At 43.7% G+C, this 24,058-nt stretch overlaps 1 protein-coding gene across 5 annotated transcripts in view; it reads right to left on the reverse strand.

Annotated features, from left to right (window-relative positions):
• Positions 1 to 24,058, reverse strand: part of NAV2 (neuron navigator 2) — a 757,451-nt gene that overhangs the window by 23,575 nt on the left and 709,818 nt on the right. For 3 of the 5 annotated variants that reach the window (XM_025355931.1, XM_025355930.1, XM_025355932.1), the window contains 9 exons: positions 20,196 to 20,279; positions 19,723 to 19,834; positions 17,591 to 17,736; positions 14,630 to 14,802; positions 6,803 to 6,956; positions 5,467 to 5,629; positions 4,635 to 4,735; positions 2,101 to 2,196; positions 111 to 279 (listed from right to left, as the gene is read on the reverse strand). In XM_025355931.1, coding sequence (XP_025211716.1) covers positions 111 to 279; positions 2,101 to 2,196; positions 4,635 to 4,735; positions 5,467 to 5,629; positions 6,803 to 6,956; positions 14,630 to 14,802; positions 17,591 to 17,736; positions 19,723 to 19,834; positions 20,196 to 20,279 — 1,198 coding nt within the window. Of the gene's footprint in view, positions 1 to 110; positions 280 to 2,100; positions 2,197 to 4,634; positions 4,736 to 5,466; positions 5,630 to 6,802; positions 6,957 to 14,629; positions 14,803 to 15,207; positions 15,217 to 17,590; positions 17,737 to 19,722; positions 19,835 to 20,195; positions 20,280 to 24,058 lie in introns of all 5 variants that reach the window. The other 2 variants (XM_025355929.1, XM_025355927.1) reach the window with 1 other exon arrangement.

Raw genomic sequence — 24,058 nt, forward strand, 5'->3', positions numbered from 1 at the left:
GCCCACAAACATATGCACAAACAAAACTGTGGCCACAAGTGCCTCTGCCAAGTCACAAAATGAAAACTGTAATTCCTGAAAGCTCTGACCTCTGCAACCAGCTCAATTACCTTTCACAGTCACTGAGATGGTTGTGTTCTCTCCAACCAGATAGCCACAAGGAAGCAGCTCCGGTGTTTCGGAAGTGTTGCTGCGCTTGATTTCTCCAATGCTGTAGCCAAGAACACTGTCTGAATTCAGCCCTAGCTGACTCACTGGGTCGACATGAATGATGTATTCCTGGAAAAAATAAAAAATAAAGACTCCATCAAAGATGTGGCTAAAATCTGCCCATGACTCATGTTTTCATTGGGTGATTTATGATCATCTTCTCTTCTTTCTCAGATGTCTGAGTTGAAATTGAGCTGTGGGATGAGGGGGAGAGGAACTGACTTTCTAAGGGGATAATGCCCAAGTACCACAGGCCTCTTAAAATACAGATTTATTTGGTTAGGAGTGGAAAAACAAAACAAAACAAAAAAACAAAACAAAACCCTAACAAGGTTGTGAACGTTTAGTCTGGATGAACCAAGCACGGAAAAGCCAGGCTGCTTTTCCTAAGTTCGGCTGAAATCTTGAAGACATCAGGGCCTGTGAATGGTGCTGGAAAATTCACGAAAAAGTAATTTTGACAGGAAATCTCTCTTCCATTCCCTTCTTTTGGCTCAAAGATCATACAAAGAGATTAAAATGCAGGCTGCTTGCAAAAATCAGCTCTAGATCTTTGAGAAGGAAAATGTGTGTTTAATTTGGAAAGTGTTCCCTCTTAGTTGAGTGAACAAAAGGTTTTAGGTTAGTAAATGTAGAACTAAGGTCCATGTACTAGGAGGTGACTGCACAAGGACTTCGGTGGAATCCCAGTAATAGGCCTTACATGGTCTCATTTCCTCACTTACTATGATGCCAATGTGCCTCTTTTCAGCTCAAACTGGTATTCTAATCCAAGGATGTCCCAACTGCCCATCACCAGAGATATGTTTTTGGCCTAGGTAGGAGAATCGGTCCATCCTAAGCCATTCATACGTCTTCTCTGGTCTCATTTCTACAGGCTGGCTTACCAGGATGGGGAACAATCTCCAGTCAAAAAACAGAATTTTCTCCGTATGAGGCTACTTGGATCTAGCTATTAGAAAGAAACTACAGTGTACTATTAGGTTGTTGCAAAAGTAACTATGTTGGTGCAATCACTTTTGCACCAACGTAATAGTTAAGTTAGGAGTTGAAGTCAGACCAACTAAACTAGACCAACGTGGTCTAATTCTAGATCCATGACCTTGAACAGCCCAACCTGACCCTCAATTTCTTCACCTTTAAATGGGGTAATATAAGGGGCTTGGCATAGTCTCTGGCACAAAAAACGTGGGCTACTATTACGACTCAGGGAATATGATTAATGAGCACTTATAATTGTTGACTTACTTCAGGACAATAGAAAAAAATGTACCAAAAGCTTCCTTCAAATCACCATGTGTTTCAAGGTTCACCTTGGTACTCATTAGTTATTTATCCTGTGGCAAACACCCAATCTAATGATGTGATTAAAAAGAATAGAGAAATAAGTATGGCAACATCCTTGAGCCTGGCCATCGATCAGACATTAATGTCACTCATCAAACAAACCAAAGACTCTGAAGTGGTGGCACAGCATACCAGGCAAATCGGATCAAATCCCCCAAAATGAAGGCTAGAAATCTGATATCTAAGCCCTGGCCACAGATTACATACTCCAAAACATATGTCCTAAGACACAATTCTAAGGTGAAGAGTTGGACATTAGCAATTCACTGTGAGAGGATCAAAGAGTTGCTCAAATCACACTCACCAGCTGGCCCACCACTGCAAAGGGCAGATGGAAAGAATTTGGCCGATCACCAGTCTGTACTTACCATCGTCCTTCCATTCCCTTGAGGGCCAGGGAACAAGTTCCAGCAACATAAAGATGTAGGGAAGGGCACAGGTCTGAGAAATGGCCAAGCTCAAGACATCAACCTCTCTTTGCCTCCCCAGGCCCGGATGCCCGTGTTAGGTATTTTGCTGTAGCCGCCATCTTGAAACACTTACTTTGAACAGCCGTCTAACCACCCCATCGAGCACATCCCACTTCGTCTTGCCACTAACTCCAATGCAGCCAATAAGAAAGAGGTGTGGTCTGGAATCCTAAGGGTAAGGAAATGTACACAGATGAAAACCAGGTGGATCTTTTCTGACTCAGTTCAGCAGAGGACTCAGGTTGCCTTAGAACTCCGCCAATGGTTTGAAAGGGGAATAAAAGTCCTATTTGTATTAATACCAGGTATAACTTAGGTGGAAGTAACAGTCTTAATACCTTTCCCTGCTTTACTGCTAAAACAGCAGACCTAGAGTCAGGAAGAGAGGATTTCCTCTCTGGAATATGGAACCTTCTGCTAAGTAAATGTGTCAGACAGGGCATAAATCACATATTCCTTTTCCAGAACTCTCCACACCTGTCTAGCATCTTTGTCTTTTCAAACCTTGCTTACAAACTCACCTCTTCCAGGAAGACTTCAGTGATTAACCCCATCAGGCTCAGAGCTTAAACTGCTTCGGCAATTCTGTACATAACTTATATAATGATATATCCAGTACTAATTTATATTTAGTTTTAGGTATTTCTGTCTTATTTTTGCATATCAAGTTTATCTCCTTACTAGATCTTAAACATTGCCAGGACAAAATGTGTTTCTATTTTTTCTTCTTTCTTGTTTTTAAATAACATTTACTGTTTTTCTTCTTGTTAAAACTCAAAACGTGTAACTCAGAAAACTAATAAAACTCTGGGAAGAATACTCTCAAAACAATCTTTTTCTAACTCTTTTGCACCTCTGTTCACAGGGCTTTGCATAGTGGCAGCTAATGAGATCACACTGATAAAAGAAAAGCTGATAGAACATGCCATTCTATTGGGTTTTAAATACCTTACATGCTCATAAGGACACAGAGTCAGGAGTGTGGTTGGGCAGGGGTGGGGGAGGTGACATATGGCAGCTAAGCAAAATCAGCAGAGAAAAGAGCACCAGTCTTGCAGTGAGATGATCTGACCCAACCACTTGTCCCTGGCCTCAAATAAGTAACGCTTGGGGTCTTGGGTTTCTTAATTATACAATGAGGATAATAATCCCTGGTCAACCAACCTCACCTGGACACTGTAGTGATGCAGAATAATATAACTTTTGAAGGTGACTTGTAAACTTTTGTAAAATGTATGCTCTATCTGTTCATATTGACAATCACTAGAATAAACAGTCCACAAGGTATACCTGCATTTACTGTAAGAATGAGTGTCCCAGCAGGGCATGGTGGTTCACGCCTGTAATCCCAGCACTTTGGGAGGCCAAGGCGGGTGGATCGCAAGGTCAGGAGTTCGAGACCAGCCTGGCCAATATGGTGAAACCCCGTCTCTACTAAAAATACAAAAAAACTAGCCGGGTGTGGTGGTGGGCACCTGTAGTCCCAGCTACTCGGGAGGCTGAGGCAGAAGAATCGCTTGAACCCAGGAGGCGGAGGCTGCAGTGAGTCAAGATCACACCACTGCATTCTAGGTGACAGAGCAAGACTCTGCCTCCAAAAAAAAAAAAAAAAAAGAATGAGTTTCTCCTGATAGTCTATCACTCTACTAGCTACGTTTTGAAAATGGAACTATCTATTGTATCTTTCAAAGCTAGATGACGCTAATGGAAGTGCCAAAATCCTGAGCTTACCCCCTATTGTGAGGCTAGCAAGCCAGCCACAAAGTGGAATCCCCTAAGAAAGTTCTGGCTGTACATGCTTTGTTCTGCGGGTTCGCTAGCTGTCTGAAACTACAATAGCATGTTGGCTAGAAATACTAAGAAATAACAAACAAAAAACTCAAGGGAAATTGAAATGGTGACTCATGAGGCCTTTCCACATTTATTCGAGAAATAGTCATTCAAAGCATCACTAGGCTTTAATCACTGGCTAAAATTCAACTTTCAATGTCAACTCTAGCCCCCACCCCAAAATAGTCTCTGGCAGTGGTATAGACTTTGGAAGTGAACAGAAACCATACTAGGAAAACTCAGATTCTCCAGCCTTGGTGAGTCAGGATGCCCCACCAGCTCTATCTTCGGCCACCTGCAAGCTCCCAGGGCTTGGCATCTCCATCTCTTGATGTCTACCAAGATGTCTACTCTTGATGACTGATGACCGATAAAACTGGTGCTCTTGGTCTGCTGCATGTGGTCAGCTTATTTCTGTACCTTACATGCTAAATGTACATAGCTGCCTCTGAAGTGCTTTGGGAATACATTACATTCAGAAAGGCCCTTTCCAATGGATGTTAGCGTTTAGTTAATTACATGAAAGTGAAACGTGGGACCATTTTTAGTATTCTTTATTAGACTTTCAAGCATACGAGAAAGGGAGATGCCATTCACACACTTTACTTGTGTCAAAATGCTGCAAGGGATTAATTATGGTTAGTTAAGAGAAGCGTTAGTAGTATTTCCAAATCACCTTAGGCTCTGAGGTGATACAGGTTTTACAATTAGATCACTAAGCTAGGTAGTTCTACCTGGGGGAGGGACAGGCAGAGCAGGGAAAGGGATCCAACTAACCTCCTTCCACTTCATTTCCTCCTGAAAGCTGACAACTATCTTAACATGCCTGCCTCCTTCCTTCCGAGCCGAGCATTCACCAGTGTCATCCAGCAACATGTCTGCGAATGGAAAACATCAACAGCCTTAGGCACATGGGGACAGCAAAGCCAGCTTCCTGACACCCCCGTTGCTGGTTGGCACAGCAGTGGGAAAAACAGGTGTCAGGGTGCAGGGGGTGGGCGGGTAGGGGAAGAGGAGAGGGCAAAATGGAGAATGCAGTCACAGAAACCAATGGTGGACCAACCAAGGAACCAGCAGGCTGACAATGCACCTTGCCGGATGGAAGTGCGAGGGAGAGACTCAACCAAAACAACAGCAACAGCAGCATCATGGATACAAAATAAAAGCATCAGCCTTAATATGCTTACAAAGAAAACCTAGATTGTGTTCACTGATGGTTGTGCCAGCCTGGAATCCATCCTGAAGACAGGAAGATCATAGACCAAGCCACTGCCCCGACTGGGACCTGCTACTATGGGGTTTGTGTACAGCATTCAGCTTGCAGGTCAGCCTCTTAAAATGGATCAAACAGAACTCAGCATGGTGGGCGAGGGGATCCAAGCTCAGGGCTTGGAGAATTTGGGGTGCTGGAGCAAAGCATGAGAGCAGTCTAACGGCTGGGTTCATGTTGGTAGCAGACTCACACCCAGACACATACACACCCCAAGTGCACACACGCCTGTTGCCTCTCCATTTGATCTGTTGGTCTGCTTATTTTGGGGTTCTCACTTAGAGATCAGGGTGCCAGCTCTAGGTCCAGTCCCGCCCCCAAACCCTGTAGGCCACTCACCCAGGCTGGTTGACTCAGTGAGGTTCAAGCTGTGCTGGGAGAGTCCCATGGACTGCCTTGGGGAGGCAGAGATGGACACTTGGGAAGGAGCCCGGCTGCAGCCACTGCCTTGAGACTCTGACTTCAGCCGATCATTCTCGGCTTTCAGCTTCTCTATTTCACTCTGCAAAGAGTAATGGAGAAGCTCACTTAGTAGGCAGAAGTAATGTGAACAAGATTTTTCTGAAGGAAGGATCTGAAAGTTCCCCGCAGAAACCAGGCTGGTCTCCCACCCAAGGCGAACACCACCCTCAGAGAGATTCAGCAGTGTTTGCTGCCCCTGCTGTAGACACGAGACATGCTGGCAGGGGAGGTCCATCCACTCAGAGAACAGGCCTTTGAAAAGACCTCTGAAATGCTTCCCAGAATCTGCTGCTTGAGGATTAAGTAAAAAAGAGTCTTATGATCTAAGAGGTTTGTGCAACTCTGACTTTTACAGGCTTCTTTCCTGCAGGACTTCTCAGAACGTTTAATGAGTTCCTCTACGCCATGAATCGAACAGAGGCATATGGTGTGCAGAATTTTCCAAATATATTTGATCAAGGAGTTCTCCTTTCATAGAGCTTCTCATGGAATGAGTGTTTCAGGGAATCTCCTTTGGGAAAACTGACTCCATTAAGGTCCTGGCAGACTGCAGAGGTATCTTTCATTCTATGAATATTCATGAAGAACCTACAATGTGCAAGGCATTGGTGCTATGTCCAGAGAAAGGTATGCAAAAAGCCCAGAAGACCCAAATGTCTTCACTCCATGGCAGAAGGTGGGAGGGGCTGTAAGAACAAATCTACAAGAAGATTCAGATGAGGGCACTAACTCCAGCTGCAAGACTTGGACAGGCATCAGGCCGAGCATTAAGGGAAGGGTCTAACTTGGACGTGCAGAGGAATATTCCCAGTGGAGGGAACGATATGAAAGAGGGATGCAAAGATGGCAGTCAGCGACTCCATCTGGTTGGTGAGTAGATTCTGGGAAGAGGAGCTGGGGAGGGTGGTGTGGATTAACAGTGGAAAGGACCCTGTAGAAGGCCTTGAAGGCCAGGTGAAGGAGACTGCACCACATGCCACAGGCACCAGGGGAGTCACTAAAAGCATTATGTAAAGGAAGGGCATGGGTACTCTTATTCTTCCAAAAGATTGGTCTTTGAGCAATGTGTGGGAGGGAATGAAAAGAGATAGAGGCTGGGAAAGCGAGGGCTGCCACCAGATTCTGATGTAGCCCTTAGGGCTTAGTGGAGAGCAGCCTCTGGGAGCTCCTTCATAGACAGCCTTGAGCTCAGCCCATGCTACTGGGCTCTCACCTGCATCCTGTTCATGGCCTCCCGGAGCTGGTCCAGCTGGTGGGCAGAACTGAGAGCTTCTAAGCGGATGTCCGTCAGCTTCATCTCCTTGTCTCTCAACTCATTTCGGAGCTGCATGACAGTCTCAGCTTCACTATCCATGCATTCTGAAATCCTAGGGAAAGAGGAATGTTACTGATGAAAGCAGCTCCTTTTAGTCCCCTACTGACCACTGGTCCACGTCAATCATCAGGTTTGTTTAGCAGTAACTATGAATAACCAGCTGCCTGGTGCTTCCTGGGGTGATAATACCAAAAACACCTGAAAACAGACTTTATTCCTTCTCTACATTCTTTTTTTTTTCTTCTTTAAATTGGTTTATTTAGACCACTGATGTTTAAAATCATTGTTAATATAGTTGGATTAACATTTACCATATTATTTTCAATTTGTTGTCCTTTTTCTTTGTTCATATTTTTTTCTTTCACTCTTTTCCTGCCTTTTGCGGTTTCACTTTTTAAATTTTATTTTTATTTTTTTTTAGAGACAAGATTTCATTCTCTACATTCTTTCTTTGCCGAGCTCAGGCAATCAGAATGGCTTTGGTGTGCCTTTCAGCAAAATTCCAGTAATACAGGGAGAAGCAGGAGCTGGCAAAAGGGAGTAGTAACCTTCCAGTTTGATACCCCCTCCCCCACCATGCGTACACAGCTGAGCTTCCATGACACCACGTGCCCTTGAGTTCCAAACTGACTCAGAGCAGCAGGGTCAGCTATCTGTTTTAAAGATTAGAAATTCCTTTGTCAAACAACTGAGGGGTGATTTTTATTTGCCAAAATGGGGATGAAACCTAAAGATATGCATGGAAGGTGTTAATCTGTTCCTGATCACATTCTGAAAACTCACTCCCCTAAAAATATCTAGACAGATCAACCTTTTTTAGTTCCCTCAGCCCCCACACTGCTTAACACACTTAGGGCAAGAAGGGAAACCTCTTCAGGGAGTTAGAGAACAGACGGGACGGTGTGATATGCAAGCCAAAGTTGTATCTGAAAACTCTGCAACAGCCTGGCTAATTGTCTTCTTTTCTCTGCTGCACACCAGGTCAAGGTCACCATGGGACCCTGTTGAGTTCCTCTTTCTGAAGTGGTGGTTCTTCTAGGCTAGGCTCCTTAATTACTTAGGTTTGCTCTCCAAACACCTGGCAAATCAGGACGAAGTAGAAGATCATAAAAGTCATGATGAATTGCAACGTTAAGAAAGATAGTTCTCTTAAAAAAAAATAGTTCTGTGAGTTTCATAGATCTTAGCATCTGGGTTACTGGGTGATCCAGAATAGAAAGCTTTGACATTTCTTGGACTGAAGACAGAAAAACCACCCCAAACACCCCCATTCTCAAGTTCATAAAGTTACAAAGCTGAAGCCGATTATGTCTAAAGGAGATGATGAGCATGTGGTCTCTCCAGAAATAAATGATCACACGAGTCTGCTCTCCAAGACCCAAGCGATGGGTTTGGGGCCAAACAAAACCTGACCTGTAAAACTGGGTGAGGGTGTGGAACTTTTATTTCCCAAAGGAAAATGATTTATAAAATTGTTAAAAGAGATGAAATTGTATTTCAGGAGCAGAAAGAACTGGAAGAAAAATTTAACACTTGAATAGTCAAATGTTTTTGTTGCTCTTTTCTTGACCTGAACCTGAACTCTTTTGATTTGAGAGACACAGTAAAACCACCTTACGTTTTTAAAAGTTACCAGTCACCAAGGAAGATTTTTAGCTTCAAAATCTAATCCGAAAGAACTCCTGAAAATGATCTAATTATTTCCATCTCACACTTTTGAGAGACTGAAGCCAATAGATTTAGGACGAAAAGGGTGAGAGAGAAATGTCTTTAGAATTTGCAACATCCTTTCTTTCTCAGCTCTCTGTACTTTGAATAGACTGTGGTTTGAGAGGTTTACTGATAGAACCATGGTTTTTTTCTTTCTTTCTTTTTTTTTTTCTTTGGCTTGGGAGGTTTGCAGAAGGAGCTTGCAAAAACTGGTTCTATCTTGAGAAGACTATATTTCTTGGTTTAAATGGAGTGTAAAGTCTGAACAAAATTCCACTGTTATCTCCTGTCTTAGCCAAATCATGTCCTACACAGATCTTGAAGGCTCAGATTCACTGCAGAGAACAGTCTGTTCTGGCTGACACCATGTGAGGCTGGTCTGTCCAGCAGTCCACGACAAGGCACCTTGCTCAAGTCATCTTCACCCGATCGGCACCCTTTTCCCAGAAAGCGCTCAGCAAGAGAGAAAATACCTTCTTGGCACTCACTTTGTGGAACATATCACATGGGTTACTTTGCAGAGCTTGGCTCAAACCCTTGACTATACAAATGGTAGCAAACGGAAATGAAGAAAGTCTGTGTTGGGAGGACTTTGTCCCCTATGCTCCTCCAGAATCAACCAGCTCTCAGAAACACACAATGATGAGGCCTCATGAGATGTCCTATAATGTAGACATGATGTTGAAAACACATTCTTGGCCGGGCGTGGTGACTCATGCCTATAATCCCAGCACTTTGGGAGGCTGAGGCAGGTGGATCACCTGAGGTTAGGAGTTCGAGACAAGCTTGGCCAACATGGTGAAACCCTGTCTCTACTAAAAATACACAAATTAGCTGGGTGGTGTAGCTGTGGTGGTGGGGACTTGTAATCCCAGCTACTCGGGAGGCTGAGGCAGGAGAATTGCTTGAACTTGAGGGGTGGAGGTTGCAGTGAGCCAAGATCGCACCACTGCACTCCAGCCTGGGAGGCAAGAGCGAAACTCTGTCTCAAAAAAAAAAAAAAAAAAAAGAAAGAAAGAAAACACATTGTTTTGCAGCAGCCTTAATTAAGCTTTAGTCCCTAATCCTAATGCCTAAGACAGAGCCTTTTCCCCTAGGTCCTTCCCTGACTAGACTTAGGCTATATCACTGATAATTTCATTTCACTTAACATGTTACCTCTGCTTGGCTGCCGGCTCCTCGGGGACCAGAGTTATTCTCTGCATCATTTCTGGCATCTGATCACATTGACATAATGGGTACCTAACAAATGCTTATGGAATACCTAAACAAATGGGCTAGGCATTTGAAGTATATTATTCCATTTCCTTTGTACATTACTCACTCCATGAAGAGGTACTGTAATTATCTCCAGTTTTAAAATGGGGAGGCAGAGACATGGAGACAAACAGGTCCAAGACTGCACTATTTAAAAATGATAGAGGCAGGTTCAAACCTGGCAGGACTGCTTAGCTCTAGAGCCTGTGTTCCTGAACTATACCCACTAGGCGCTCAATACATGCTTGTCCACTTCATAAACTGCTTACTGAAGCAATCTCATGTGTGTTTTTTCCTACTCAGTCCCTTAACTGTGATTCAAGCCTTTTTCCACTGTCTTGTCCACAGTCAGGGCTGGTGGCATACCTAATTTTAAAATGCCTCGAGTGTGGGAAAACGTTGCCTTACCACAACTACCATTCCTTTCGCCCGCAGATTGGGGAATTTCCTAAGCCCAACTCCTCTGCCTTTGCTTTTGTCTTTGAACTCCCTCTCACATCTAGATTTGCACATTCTTACAAACCCTTCAAGGTTGGAAATAAGCATTTGCTCTCAGCCTACCCTTTGGAAAACGAGACCAAAAACAAACATCTCCAGTGTGCATGGATGCTGTGGAATGTAAGAAAAGGGCTGGGGAGCCAGGAGTCAACCCCGCCCGATTCCTCTGGGGAAAATGGCTTGGAGGATAGTTCTGTCATGGTCCTGCACAGCTGAGTGCATCGCCGCCTCTCTCTGCTCATCTTACTTGGCCGCCCAGCAGCATCTGGCCCTGTTCCTACTCCCTCCAGCAACCATTTCTCCTCTCTGCTCCCAGGTTTCCTCCCACCTTGCTGGCCGGCGTCTTTAACTCCCTCTTTCTGAACTTAAAATATCAGAGTGCACTAGAGCTCAGTCCTCTTGACCTCTTGTCCTCGTGCCCTCTGATCATCTTTGTCTTCATTCAACCCCTTGGAGAACTCTTCCAGTTATCCAGCTTTCAACACCACCAACGAGTCTGTGTCACCCAAATCTATACCTCTAGGAAGTCCAGGCTGGTTGACCTGGATATGGATGTCTGCTGGGCATCTCGAATTTAATGTAACCAAAGTAGTGCTCCGACTCCTCACTCTGCCCTCATCTGTGTCTCCCACTCATCCCAGGTACTCAAGCTGTAAATCTAGGAATATCCCAGGATGGCTCTCCTCTTTCCCTTGCACTCACATCTGATCCATCACCATACGCTGTTAACTTTTCTTCAAGAATATATCCTAAATCCATCCAGGACTCACCACTCTCATCAGTCGCTCCTTCATTCCACCAAATATTTGAGTGCCTACAAAACCAACAGAGTACCTACCTCCACGGAGCTTCTACTGTAGATCTGGGGTTGGGATTGGGGACAGAGAACAAATAATCAAGGAAAACTTCTATGTCAGGTGTCCGGGGGCAACATGTGCAATGGGGAAAAATGAAGCAAGGGCAAAGGGACCATGGGGAGCACTGGGTCGTGGCAGAATGTTGGTTTATGCAAGTGAATGGGCAAGGCCTTATTCATTAAGTCACACTGAGCAGAGACCTAAGGAAATAAATATATGAGGGAAGAGTGTACCAGGCAGAGGACACAGGAACGGCACAGGACTTGAGGTGGAGAGTGTGATTGGAATGTTCAAAGAACAGTGGGCCAGAGTGGCTAGGAGGTCCTAGTGATCTCCCTTCCCCATATTCCTTACACACGGAACAGAGACTGATCTTTGTAAATTCAGATTATCTCATATTCCTGTTTCAAACTCCACCACACCCACCCATTATACATGAAATGGGATGCTAATTCACTTCAAAGCCTTGCATGTTCTAGGCCCTCACTATGTCTGTGGCCTCTTCGCATATGTGGGAAGTCACACTGTCCATCCCTCTCTCTCTTCAGACACATCAAACCTGTTTCTACATTAGGATCCTTGTGTTATTTATTTCCTGGGTCAGGAAGACTGCCCTGCTCACTGGGAGGCTGCGGGGGCAGAGGCTGCTGTGTATTCACCAAAGCCCATTTCCTCCTTCACTTCCTCCCCTGCAGGTGGCATGGCTTTGAGTCCTGGTCAGTGGACTGTGGGAAGAGGTGACGTAAGCCTCTTCCAGGCCCGGTCCTTAAAAACCCTCCTGCAGGCTCCTCTGTACTCCCCACACCCCCACGCCCACTGGCTGGACACAGAACACTGAGCAGAGGACTGGGCCCTGTGGATGGCGGGGGCCTTATTGTCTACATCACTAGAGGACAGGCCACATGCTGACTAGGACTATCTGCATTGGGTTTGGAGTGAGCAAGAAATACACAGTCATATGTAAAGCTGCTGAGCGTCGGGCTGAGTTTGTTACAGCAGCTAATGTTACCCGCTGACACTAACCCAGTGGCTCCCCCGGCATGCAGATTCAGCTGAAATGTCACCTACTCAGAGGGCTCTTTCCTGACCACCCCATCTAAAGTTGCTGCCAAGGCACTCTGTATCTCAGCACTGTTTTAATTCACAGCATTAGCCCTTAGAACTCTCTAATTTTCCTAGTTTATTCAGGATTTATTTGTTTAACATTCATCTCCTCTCTTGGTATACAGGGTCCCTGAGTAGGAACTTTGTCTTGTACTCTATCGTAACCACAACTGAGAATGGGGCCTTCAGAGTGAAAGTTCAGGAGTGGAATGAACTGTACTATGTCATGTCTCCACTAGTATTTACTCTTCTCAGGGGTGGAGAATCTGTTCAACTTTTTTTTTTTTTCTTTTAAATAGAGACATGGTCTCACTCTGTCACCCAGGCTGGAGTGCAGGGTGATCAGAGTTCACTGCAGCCTCAAATTCCTGGGCTCAAGTGACCCTCCTACCTCAGCCTCCCAAGTAGCTGGGACTACAAGCATGCAACACCATGCCTGACTGATTAAAAAAACTTTTTTTTGTAGAGACAGAGTCTCACTATGTTGACCAGGCTGGTTGCCAACTCTTGGCCTCAAGCAATCCTCCCTTCTTGGCCTCCCAAAGCGCTGGGATTACAGGTGAGAGTAACAGCACTTGGCTTGGTTAATATCTTTTTGGTCTCTTCAGAACATCTGGAATAGTGCTCTGCTCAGGTTGCTATATAAAAAGTTTAAACCAATAAATAAAGAAGACATGATGAGTTCCTTTTTCTCCTGGTCAGGAGACAACTGAGTTGGGATGCTTTGGGATGATGGCATGTGTGAGAGTCACAGGCAACTTGTTCTTTACTCCTTCCTTAGGCACTCTGCAGATAGAGGAGGACACACCCTCTCAGTCATTTGTCTCATTCTTCACTCAAAATAACACAGAGCACTGGGCTGGGCACTACAGGGACAAACCGAAGTCCAGTCCCTCAGTGTCCTTTTTCCTTCCTCCGTTCAGTTTTACCTCACCCATAACAGTAGGAAGTACACATCTCTGTGGCTACCTCTTACTAGGGTGCTCCCCAAAAAAACAGGAATTGATCATCTAACTCAGTAAAGTGGAGACCCTGACAGGGCCATGTTTCAATAATGGGTGAGGTTGCTTAAAAGTCATAACCCCGGTTGGGTGTGGTGGCTCATGCCTGTAATCCCAGCACTTTGGGAGGCCGAGGCAGGTGGATCACCTGAGGTCAGGAGTTCGAGACCAGATTGACCAATATGGTGAACTCTCGTCTCCACTAAAACTACAAAAATTAGCCAGGCGTGGTGGCATGCGCCTGTAGTCCCAGCTACTCGGAAGGCTGAGACAGAAGAATTGCTTGAACCCAGGCAGCAGAAGTTGCAGTGAGCCGAGATCATGCCACTGCACTCCAGCCTGGGCAACAGAGCAAGACTCCATCTCAAAAACAAAAACAAAACAAAACAAAAGGTCATAACCCTACTATCCTCTGTTTCCTCTCTTCCACTTCCATGCAGTTGGTGTGCTACAAAGACCTGGCCTCTGAATAGGCTGATTTTGCCTGTATTCCCTCTACCCTTCTGGTAAAGCCGCTAAGGCAGGGCCTTAGGACACTTATGCTATCTTCAGTGGGCTGGCTGGTTAAGTGGACTTAGGGTCAGCTCCACAGACCTGGCCCCCTGAGAATGAAGAAAGAAGGAACAGGATGGAAAAGGTCCTTCATGCATAGTATTTAACTTGACCCTCCCAAGAATCCAGTGAAGTAGATATAATGCACCCTATTTTTACTAGTGAGGAAACTGAAATTTATACAACCAAACTTCTTTCTCTAACCCTATCTCAGTGGCTGTCCTGACCCTGGCCATGACTTCCCTCTTCTCCCAGGCACTATCTCATCTCGCTGATAACTTTCCTTGCAGACTACCTGTGCTCCAGTTCTTTAATTCTAGACCTGGTATACCATGGTCTCAAAAGAAATTCAGCCCTACTGGGCAGGGCCAGCCTTTCTTACTGCTGCAGGAAGCAAGCTCCTTTATATCAATTTATCTTGTTCAATTCTTAGGGCTAGGATACAAACACAGAAACCAGTATCCCAAATTGACATATAAAGGTATGGAAACAAAGAGAACTCAAGTAACTTGCTTAAGGCCAACCAGCTAGTTACAGACATTGTTATTACCAGAACGAAAACCTAAGTTTCCTTTCTCTTTCAACTTTCCCAGTCCTAAAGCATTGAAAGAACATGCACAGTCCTATTAAAGCAAAGCATAAAGGATCCCAAGGAGCAGATGTGTCATAAAAGGACTCCTAGCCATTCCTATTGGAGAGGGTTCTCAGGGGCCAAAGATGTTATCTGACTAGACAGACAGACTTACAGAGAGTTGGAGTGAGAATTCCTCAGCAGTGGGGTGGAACCTGTGGACCCGTTGTGTGGTAACTTTGGTGAGGAAGGCAAAGAAGAATCTGTCATCTCCTCAATGTCTGAATGAGAGGACGCAGATTTCGGGGACTTCTTCTTCCCGAAAGCTTGCTTGAAGGAGCTGCGTAACTGAATATATAAGACTGTCAGTCTCGCAACGGGGGCAACCAATGCTTAGGCCTTGGCAAAACAGAGACATGCACACAAAAAAGCGATTAATTCTCCCATGTTTTTTCCCCACCAATGGAAGAAGTTCCCAAGAGCTCTTTTGAATCAGTGCATTAAGGGAAGAAGAGTTATCTGGTGTTGCCAGCTTGAGGGACTGCACCTGTGGGTAACATTCCATGCCTACTCTTGGTTCAAGACTAGATGCCAACAGCAAGACAGAGCCTGGCTCAGCAGATGGATGTTGGGAAGATGAGGTTACACAGCAACAAAGCAGGATGCTCAGACACGGTGAGGGATGCGGATGAGGTTAGTCGTATCAATGGATGGGTTAGCTTGGTATCTGATATTAAAGTCGGTCTTGCTTACCTCATTGACCTGCCAGAGAAAACGCAAGCAAAAATGGGGAAGGGGGAGGAAAAAAGACAATTTTTTAACAGAGAAAGCCAGTGACAGGGAAAGCTTCGGACTTTCAGACACAACAAGGCTAATAATAAACACCACACACAGGGGAGGTTTCCAGTAGGAGCACAAATCTTTAAAAGCATTGGGGTCATGTTCCTTCCTTCTGAAAGGGAATAGCAGGTTGGGGAGTCCTCTACAATTCCAGTTCTTCCAGCTTTGCCCTGTCTGGCTGAAATGGCTGCCTCCCACCTTCCTGTGCTTCTCATTCTCTTCTTTTCTCTTGTCAGTCACCTCTCTGTGCCTTAACTTTTTGGAGAGGATGTCTTCTTTTTTGAGCAATTCTAGCTTCACTGTTACACTGGCCCTGGATGGCTGCATAGCTCCTTAACCTATCCACTTAGGAGTTTCTGCTATTTGTGTATATAAGAAGATAATCTAATAAGCAGCAAATTAGCCGTCTCACTTGTTACTCAGAAAATGGTTATTTTAAAGAAATATATTAACCATATGGGGGGAAAAGGAACTAGTATATTACAGTTTCCCCAAATCACGAGATGGATCTGAAAATTCTTTTCCCCCTCCTCTGTTGCAGGAAATGGAGACCTAAACATTTTAATGAGAACATAAAGAATTAAAATGCAATGTCCTTTCTGAACGCCATAATCAGATTTTTCTAGGCCAAAAACTAATGTTTCATCTTGAAAAAAGCCCTTTTAAAAGTAATTTCCTTTTCCTAAAGTCTTTTTTCCTGGTGAAAATACATTCCAGGGGTTTTCTTAGCCATTGAAAAATTCAGAAAACAGGCCATTCTAAAAATTGATGAGATTTTTCTCCCATCAACAAGTTTCACCTATAATAAACCACATGTCCAGCTTGTAGGCAAATCTAGATCCATTTCTCTCCCATTTCCTACTTCTGATCATATATCCAGAGAGCAGTCACAGAAACAGAAGGATTAGGGACACAAGCCACCAACTGAAATCCTTGCCTCTACCTCTGGTGAAAAGCCAGGTGGAAGAGGAGATTCCGAAGATCAGACAGAGTTAAGCTTTGGGATTAGCTGAGGATGCCAATTATCCATCTTCCCTGATTTGACTGATAACCAGGAGTTAGTTGTCTTAAAGCAACATAAGCAAGCTTTATTTCTTGAAGAAAATGGAATAACCACTATTTTTCACAGAAATTATCTCTCTTGTCACTTTGAAAATCAAAGCAGACCATGTTTATCAATTGCATATTAGACACAGCAATATGAATAAATCCTATCTGTGTTTAGTCATAACAAATAAGTTGACTAAAAGCCATTAGTAACTTAAACAAGAAAATTTAATCAGAATAATGAGAGGGTCACACTAAACTGGCTTTTTAGCTTGCTTCCAATGCAAGTCATTGACAACCAAAATTACTAAATCCCTGACATCTGTATCACTAGACCTCGCCACCCATCCAAGATAACACAAAATGAATGAGAAGTGTACGGAATGAATGAGGACACTGAAGTTACTAGTGAAACAGGATGCTGTCAGCACAAATGGGGACCAGGGGCCACTGGTCAACTCCAGATCAACTTGGAATATTCTTGCACTGAAGACAAGGGATAGCAAATCTCAGTCAGAGTTCTGTAGCCTTAAAGAAGAACTAAAAAACTGGATGGAGAGTGGGGGTGGAATTTTTCCAGGAGAGTGGAAAGAACCACTCAAGGCATCACTGTAGAGAAATTCAAATAACTCACTGGGATTATGAATACATGGAGAAACACTATAATAGAGACTGATTCTATAACTTGCTATTTGAGGTACAACCCCTGATTTAGAACTACTTACTAACTTCTAACACTGACATTAGTAAACTTTTCTTTATAGGACATGGTCAAAAAGCTTTCAAAGAGAGGGTTGGTTTGATACTATCCCTTGGCATTTTTGTAAATAAATAGATAAAGACTTATGGCTAAAGATGGGATAACTAGCAATATGCTCAAAAAAATACTTTGGACCTATGAAGAAACCATTTAAGAATAACTTTGCTGTAGTACCTGAAACTTTGTGGCCAACATATAATGAGGAGGAAATGACACATACGTGAAATGAAAGATGAGTACTTTATGAAAAGTCTCACGAAAGAGAAAAAAAAATACAAGGTGGTAGGGATGTTGTAGACGCTAGTGTTTTGCTGAGTATAATACTGATTTTAGTAAAAACCCATCCACAAAGCATTTCCTGGGATCTACTCCCAAAGGGCTATGTTCCACAGATAGTAGCTGGGCTGGACTTTATCTGGGGGGGATGCAGCAGCCAGCTCTGCAACTGACTCTGTCCGTCAGTCCCCAGGAGAGTGGGTGTGCACTCACCCAGTTCTTCCTCTTCTTCTTCTTTGAGTCACTCTCTATGTTGCTGCCCACGCTGGAGTGGCTGGTGGCGCTGTTGATGCTGGAGACGCTGTCTGAGGAGTGCTGCCTGCGGATGCGGAGGTCTGCAGACTGGGCAGTGCCATTTCCTGGAGACCAAGGCAGGGTGTATCAGCAGCTGCCAATCTGAGCCCTATTCTTGATCTCAGGATTTTGCCCTTTAAGCAAAACCCACCCACCTGAGGACTACTAGGTGTTTTCCACATAGACGTCAACTCTGTTCCCTACAGTTGTTTCTAAGATCCTTGAATAGGTGAGTGCATTGCCCTCTTTGGTCAGTTAAATGAGGTCTATCTCTTCCCACTTTACGAAACAGAAGTCAAGGGAGGTGTAGGGAGAATTTCCCCAACACCAGCTCTTAAGCTTTAGATAGGTGTGGAAATGTGCTTGTGAACTGAGCAGTCGGCACCTTCATTGCTAGCCCCCTCCCTCTCCTGCTCTCTGGGATCCTGTCACAGCGGCCTTCTTGCAGCCCTTTGGAAGTGCTATGCCTGCCTCATCTAGGGCCCTTCCACGTGGGTATTCTTTTTCCTTGACTCTGTCTGGATATTCCTCCATCTGGATATTCTTTTTCCTTGACTCTGTCCAGCCAACTGATTTGTAAATCCTTCCCATTTCAAAGCTATTATCACTTTTTCAGGAGGCCCAATACACGAAATAACACAGACATTGAAAATGTATGATATCTGATATAAAGTCTGCAGATAGTTTTTCTCATGGGGACAGAACGACACCTAAAGGCTGGTCTTTGAGAACACTGGTTGTAGGGGCAAACCGACTCATCAGATTCTAGCTCCACTTCAATTTCTCCCTAATCCCTGACCTCAAAAAATGACTCTAGGCCAGGTATAGTGGCTCATGCCTGTAATCCCAGCACTTTAGGAAGCCAAGGCAGGCAGATCACTTGACGTCAGAAGTTCGAGACCAGCCTGGCCAACATGGTGAAACCCTATCTCTGCTAAAAATACAAAAACTAGCCAGGCGTGGTGGCGCATGCCTGTAGTCCCAGCTACTCAGGAGGCTGAGGCAGGAGAATCACTTGAACGCGGGAGGCAGAGGTTACAGTGAGCGGAGATTATGCCACTGCACTCCAGCCTGGGCAACAGAGTGAGACTCCATTTCAAGAAAAGAAAAAGAAAGTGACTCTCATCTATGAACACTAGTGTCCTCATCAGAACAATGAGGGAAGAACAGAATCACACTCACAAGATTGTTGTAGAAAGAAAACCAGATAATGAAATCACTGAAACACTTAGCACTGTACTTAGAACATAGTAAGTGTTCCATAAATCCTAGCTCTCCATATTACTTCTATGATTACTATTAGTTATTATTATTATGAGAGCTAACTCACCTGCACTCCTACATTACCCCAAGATACACAAGGACAAAATAATTCACTTAGAAATGTTTTCCTGGGCTGGGCATGGTGGCTCATGCTTGTAATCCCAGCACTTTGGGAGGCCGAGGTGGGTTGATCCCTTGAGGCCAGGAGTTCAAGACCAGCCCAGCCAACATGGCAAGACCTGTCTCTACTAAGAATACATAAATTAGCGAGGCATGGTGGCACATGTCTGTAATCCCAGTAACTTGGTAGGCTGAGGCAAGAGAATTGCTTGAACCTGGGAAGCAGAGGTTGCAGTGAGCCAAGATTGCACCATTGCGCTTCAGCCTGGGTGACAGAGCAAGACTCTGTCTCAGAAAAAAAAAAGAAATCTTTTCTTGGGCAAATAAGGTAGGAACTCAGTTCAGCTTACCCCATATATCAGCATGTAAATATTAAAGTGCTAGTGAAATTAAGGGTTGTAAAAACACTTTAACGCTCTGCCAATAGAAACATGTTTTCTTCCATTTTTCAGATATATCAGAGAAGAGGATGAACTACCATAGCCATCTTCATAGAGGCCAGAAGTGACTTGATTAAAGGTGTTTGCCTTCCAGGTCCTGCCCGCCTGACATGGAGCTAAATTATGCAGACACTGTCTTCTAGTAAGGAGGTTGCATCATAAGATGTCAGGGGAGGGCGCCTAAGGGCAGGTAGGTCTTCTGGCTAAAGGCTGTTTCCCTTATATTACCTTTGCAGTTGAGCTCAGGTGTGTTAATTACTCCATTAATGGCAGCCTGGGCAGCTGCGTTCTGTTTCTTTAGCAGCTCAATGGTTTTTCTTAACTCATTCAGTTCTGAATCCTAGGGAACAGAAAAAATTATCGGTCAGTCTAAAATAATTCTGTACAGAGTTCAACTGAAGTACAACTTAGCTTCAACACAGGAGGGTAGGGAATGGAGTAGCTCAACAAAACCTTTCAGATGGATCAACACGCATGAACAAACACATAAGAAGAGGATTATAACTACAAGGTCTATCACTGATGCCATTATCACTCAATCTGTCATATTTTCACTCAACAGCTTGGACTCCTTACAATTAAACTTTAACAGTTCAAGAAGTACATTAACATCCATACAATAATCTGAAATGAAAGAACAGTATTTTCAAGTATGTTCTTAACTCCAAGTAGGGAAGGTAAAAGTATCCTTTCTGCCTTACCTTCTGCTCGGCTGTCATGGTCAGACTCTGGAGCCTGATTGTCATGTTACCAAGACTCTGTTCAAAGGCTGCCACAAGGTGAGCCTGGAGGGGAAGACACAGTCTCAGTTATACTACCTTGCAAGGCAAGAGTGCTTAGAAGGTGCCTGGCTCTTAAAGATAAAAATCCTGTGGGTCCACTTGATCTAGGCTACTTCTTCAGCCTCCTCTTGAATCCCACTCCTCACCACTCTTTGGGATCCAGTCACTTCAGTATTCTACTTGCTCAAACTCCCTGTGCTCCTTCCCACCTTAGGGCCCTTGTACATCTTTTCCCGTCTACCTGAAATGCTCTTCCTCTCAATCCTTTCTCCCATTCCTTGCCTAATAATTTTTACCTGTCTGTCTAAAAAGTTCTCGGCTTGTAGCTTCAAGACACCCTCATATGCACTCTCACAAGCAAATTGTACTTCTGATATATACTTTGAGATATCACAATTAAAAATACATTCAGTCTTGTAATTGGTAATGTATGTCTGCCTTCTGTACTACAGTGGAGGATGATCTTCTGTTCACCAAGTGCTAAGCTCACAGTAGAGGCTCATATTAAGCATGTTAGTAGAATGAACAAACAAAATGGTTGGCATAGTTTGCTTGTTATAATCCTGGTTAATAAAAAGCCACTGAAAGGCCCATCTGCTACCTCCTTGGAGAAATGTTTCCCAGTTCCTCCAGGGGGTTACCGCTTTCCCACAGGCTTTCATGTAGTTTTATACACTTCTGTTAGAATATGACATAAAAGGTACCATTACATCTTAGAAATAATTTCTAAGAATTTTTAAAAATGCTTCCAGTTATAAGTAAAATAGCATCTAATTTTCAGAGATGTTAAAATACGAAAAAAGAGTAAGTTTATGAATCGGAAAATGTGGCATTTTCCTGACTGCCACTTCCTCTGCAACTCTCTTCAAGGGTAAGAGGTAACTTTGTGCCCCAACACTAAGCTTTTGCCTGTGACAGAGTAGTAGGTGATATATTAGTTGATTGAATGAGAATCCTGGTAATGTTATTAAAACCAAAAATACAGAATGAAGCTTTTTCAAACAGTCATGCTAAGAAATTTACAGCAATAGACTGAAGAATCCACTAGGCAGCTAGGATCTTCTAATCTCCAATCTCTACTTGTATAATGGAATAGTGGCATGTCCAAGAGTGAGAGGCATTTGGGCAGCAGATGAGAAGGATCACCAGATAGTGCACTTGATGAGGGCTGACACCATGTCTATCTTGCTCCTTACTGTATCCACACTGCTGGTACAAAAACAGCCACTCAATCATGTATGTTGGATGAGTGATTAAAGGACTGAAAAGAAAAGCACTTAGATGAAGGAGGAAGTGTATAGGACAGGGGAAGGGAACAGGATTTAGAGTTAGAGGTCTTCAGCTCTCCCTGTAGTTCCTTCTGAATACCCATAACACTGAGCAAATCGCCTAATCCTACTAGCCTCAGCTTCATCTATGAAATGGTACCAATATCTATTTTCCCCCCAGGGTTATTTTCACCTAGATGAAACAAAACCAGTGAAAATGGTCTATGAACTGTTCAGGTAGTGCAAAACACAGGAACGCATGGACACTTGTGGGGAAATAAGGAGGTTTGGGAATGAGAAAGTGACAAACTACGAGAGGAGTGAGAGTACCTGAGAACACAGGGGTAGAGACGGGGAGTAGAAACACAGTGGGCTACAAGAGGGATGAGAAGGGCAGAGGATGCATGACAGAGGTGAAATTTGATCATGCTGTGAAATTTGAGAGGAGGAGATGACTGACGCACACAGTGAGGTATCAACGCTGGATAAGCATCAGGGGCGGGTGGGAAGAAGCTATTGCTGTGCGCTGCGAGGAGGCACAGTGACATTTCAATCTAAGGAAAGATGTGAGGGGTAAAGAGAGGCCTGTTATTAGACTTCCTCAAAGAGGGATGGCGGAGGCTAAGACATCTCCAGAGTCAACCGTTGGCAGGGAGCATTTCTATTTGTAGCAGAAATGTTAAGTGGAATAGTTAGCTTCTCTCTGATTGCACTCCCTCTCTCTATTAAAAATGGAGACAGGCCAGGCATGGTGGCTCATGCCTGTAATCCCAGCACTTTGTGAGGCCAAAGCAGGCGGATCCTGAGGTCAGGAAATCGAGACTATCCTGGCTAACATGGTGAAACCCTGTCTCTACTAAAAATACAAAAAAAAAAAAAAAAAAGAAAAGAAAAGAAACTAGCTGGGCATGGTGGTGGGCGCCTGTAGTCCCAGCTACTTGGGAGACTGAGACAGGAGAATGGCGTGAACCCCAGAGGCAGAGCTTGCAGTGAACTGAGATTGCACCACTGCACTCCAGCCTGGGTGACAGAGCGAGACGAAACTCTGTCTCAAAAAACAAAACAAAACAAAACAAAAAACAAAAACATGGAGACAGTGCCTCTGCATTGTAAAATAAAGAGATATGCTTTACTTTGCCCTGGAAAGTGTGGCAAAACCAAAGCCAATCAATTTAAGACAGTCACATAGTTGACAAAGGAAACAGGCCAGGGCCTGGATGTCTAAAAGAACATTTGCTAACCTCATATTGCAAATGAATGGCAAAGCTAAGTGTAAATGACTGGATTTCCACTGATTTCAGTTCTGCATCTGATTGTCATCCATGACTCCAGTTATGGGCATTCCTATTGTAAACAGGCTAAATGCCCCAATAATAATAATAATAAAAAAGCAGAGTTGCAATCCTAGTCTCTGATACAACAGACTTTAAACCAACAAAGATCAAAAGAGACAAAGAAGGCCATTACATAATGGTAAAGAGATCAATGCAACAAGAAGAGCTCACTATCCTAAATATATATGCACCCAACACAGGAGCACCAGATTCATAAAGCAAGTCTGTAGAGACCTACAAAGAGACTTAGACTCCTACACAATAATAGTGGGAGACTTTAATACCCCACTGTCAATATAAGACAGATCAACGAAACAGAAAATTAACAAGGATATCCAGGACTTGAGCTCAATTCTGGACCAAGCAGACCTAGTAGACATCTACAGAATTCTCCACCCCACATCAACAGAAAATACATTCTTCTCAGCACCACATTGCACTTATTCTAAAATTGACCACATAATTGGAAGTAAAACACTCCTCAGCAAATGCAAAAGAACAGAAATCATAACAGTCTCTCAGACCACAGTGCAATCAAATTAGAACTCAGGAATAAGAAACTCACTCAAAACCACACAACTACATGGAAACTGAACAACCTGCTCCTGAATGACTACTGGGTACATAAAGAAATTAAGGCAGAAATAAAGATGTTCTTTGAAACCAATGAGAACAAAGACACAACATACTAGAATATCTGGGACACATTTAAAGCAGTATGTAGAGGGAAATTTATAGCACTAAATGCCCACAAGAGAAAGCAGGAAAGATCTAAAATTGACACCCTAACATCACAATTGAAAGAACTAGAGAAGCAAGGGCAAACAAATTCAAAAGCTAGCAGAAGACAAGAAATAACTAAGATCAGAGCAGAGCTGAAGGAGATATAGACGCAAAAAACTCTTCAAAAAAATCAATGAATCCAGGAGCTGGTTTTTTGAAAAGATCAACAAAATAGATAGATCACTAGCCAGACTAATAAAGAAGAAAAGAGAGAATAATCAAATAAGATGCAATAAGAAATGATAAGGGGATATCACCACCGAACCCACAGAAATACAAACTACCATCAAAGAATACTATAAACACCTCTACATAAACTAGACAATCTAGAAGAAATGGATAAATTCCTAGACACATACACCCTCCCAAGACTAAACCAGGAAGAAGTTGAATCTCT

Source organism: Theropithecus gelada, chromosome 14 (assembly GCF_003255815.1).
Source record: "Theropithecus gelada isolate Dixy chromosome 14, Tgel_1.0, whole genome shotgun sequence".
Taxonomy (NCBI): domain Eukaryota; kingdom Metazoa; phylum Chordata; class Mammalia; order Primates; family Cercopithecidae; genus Theropithecus; species Theropithecus gelada.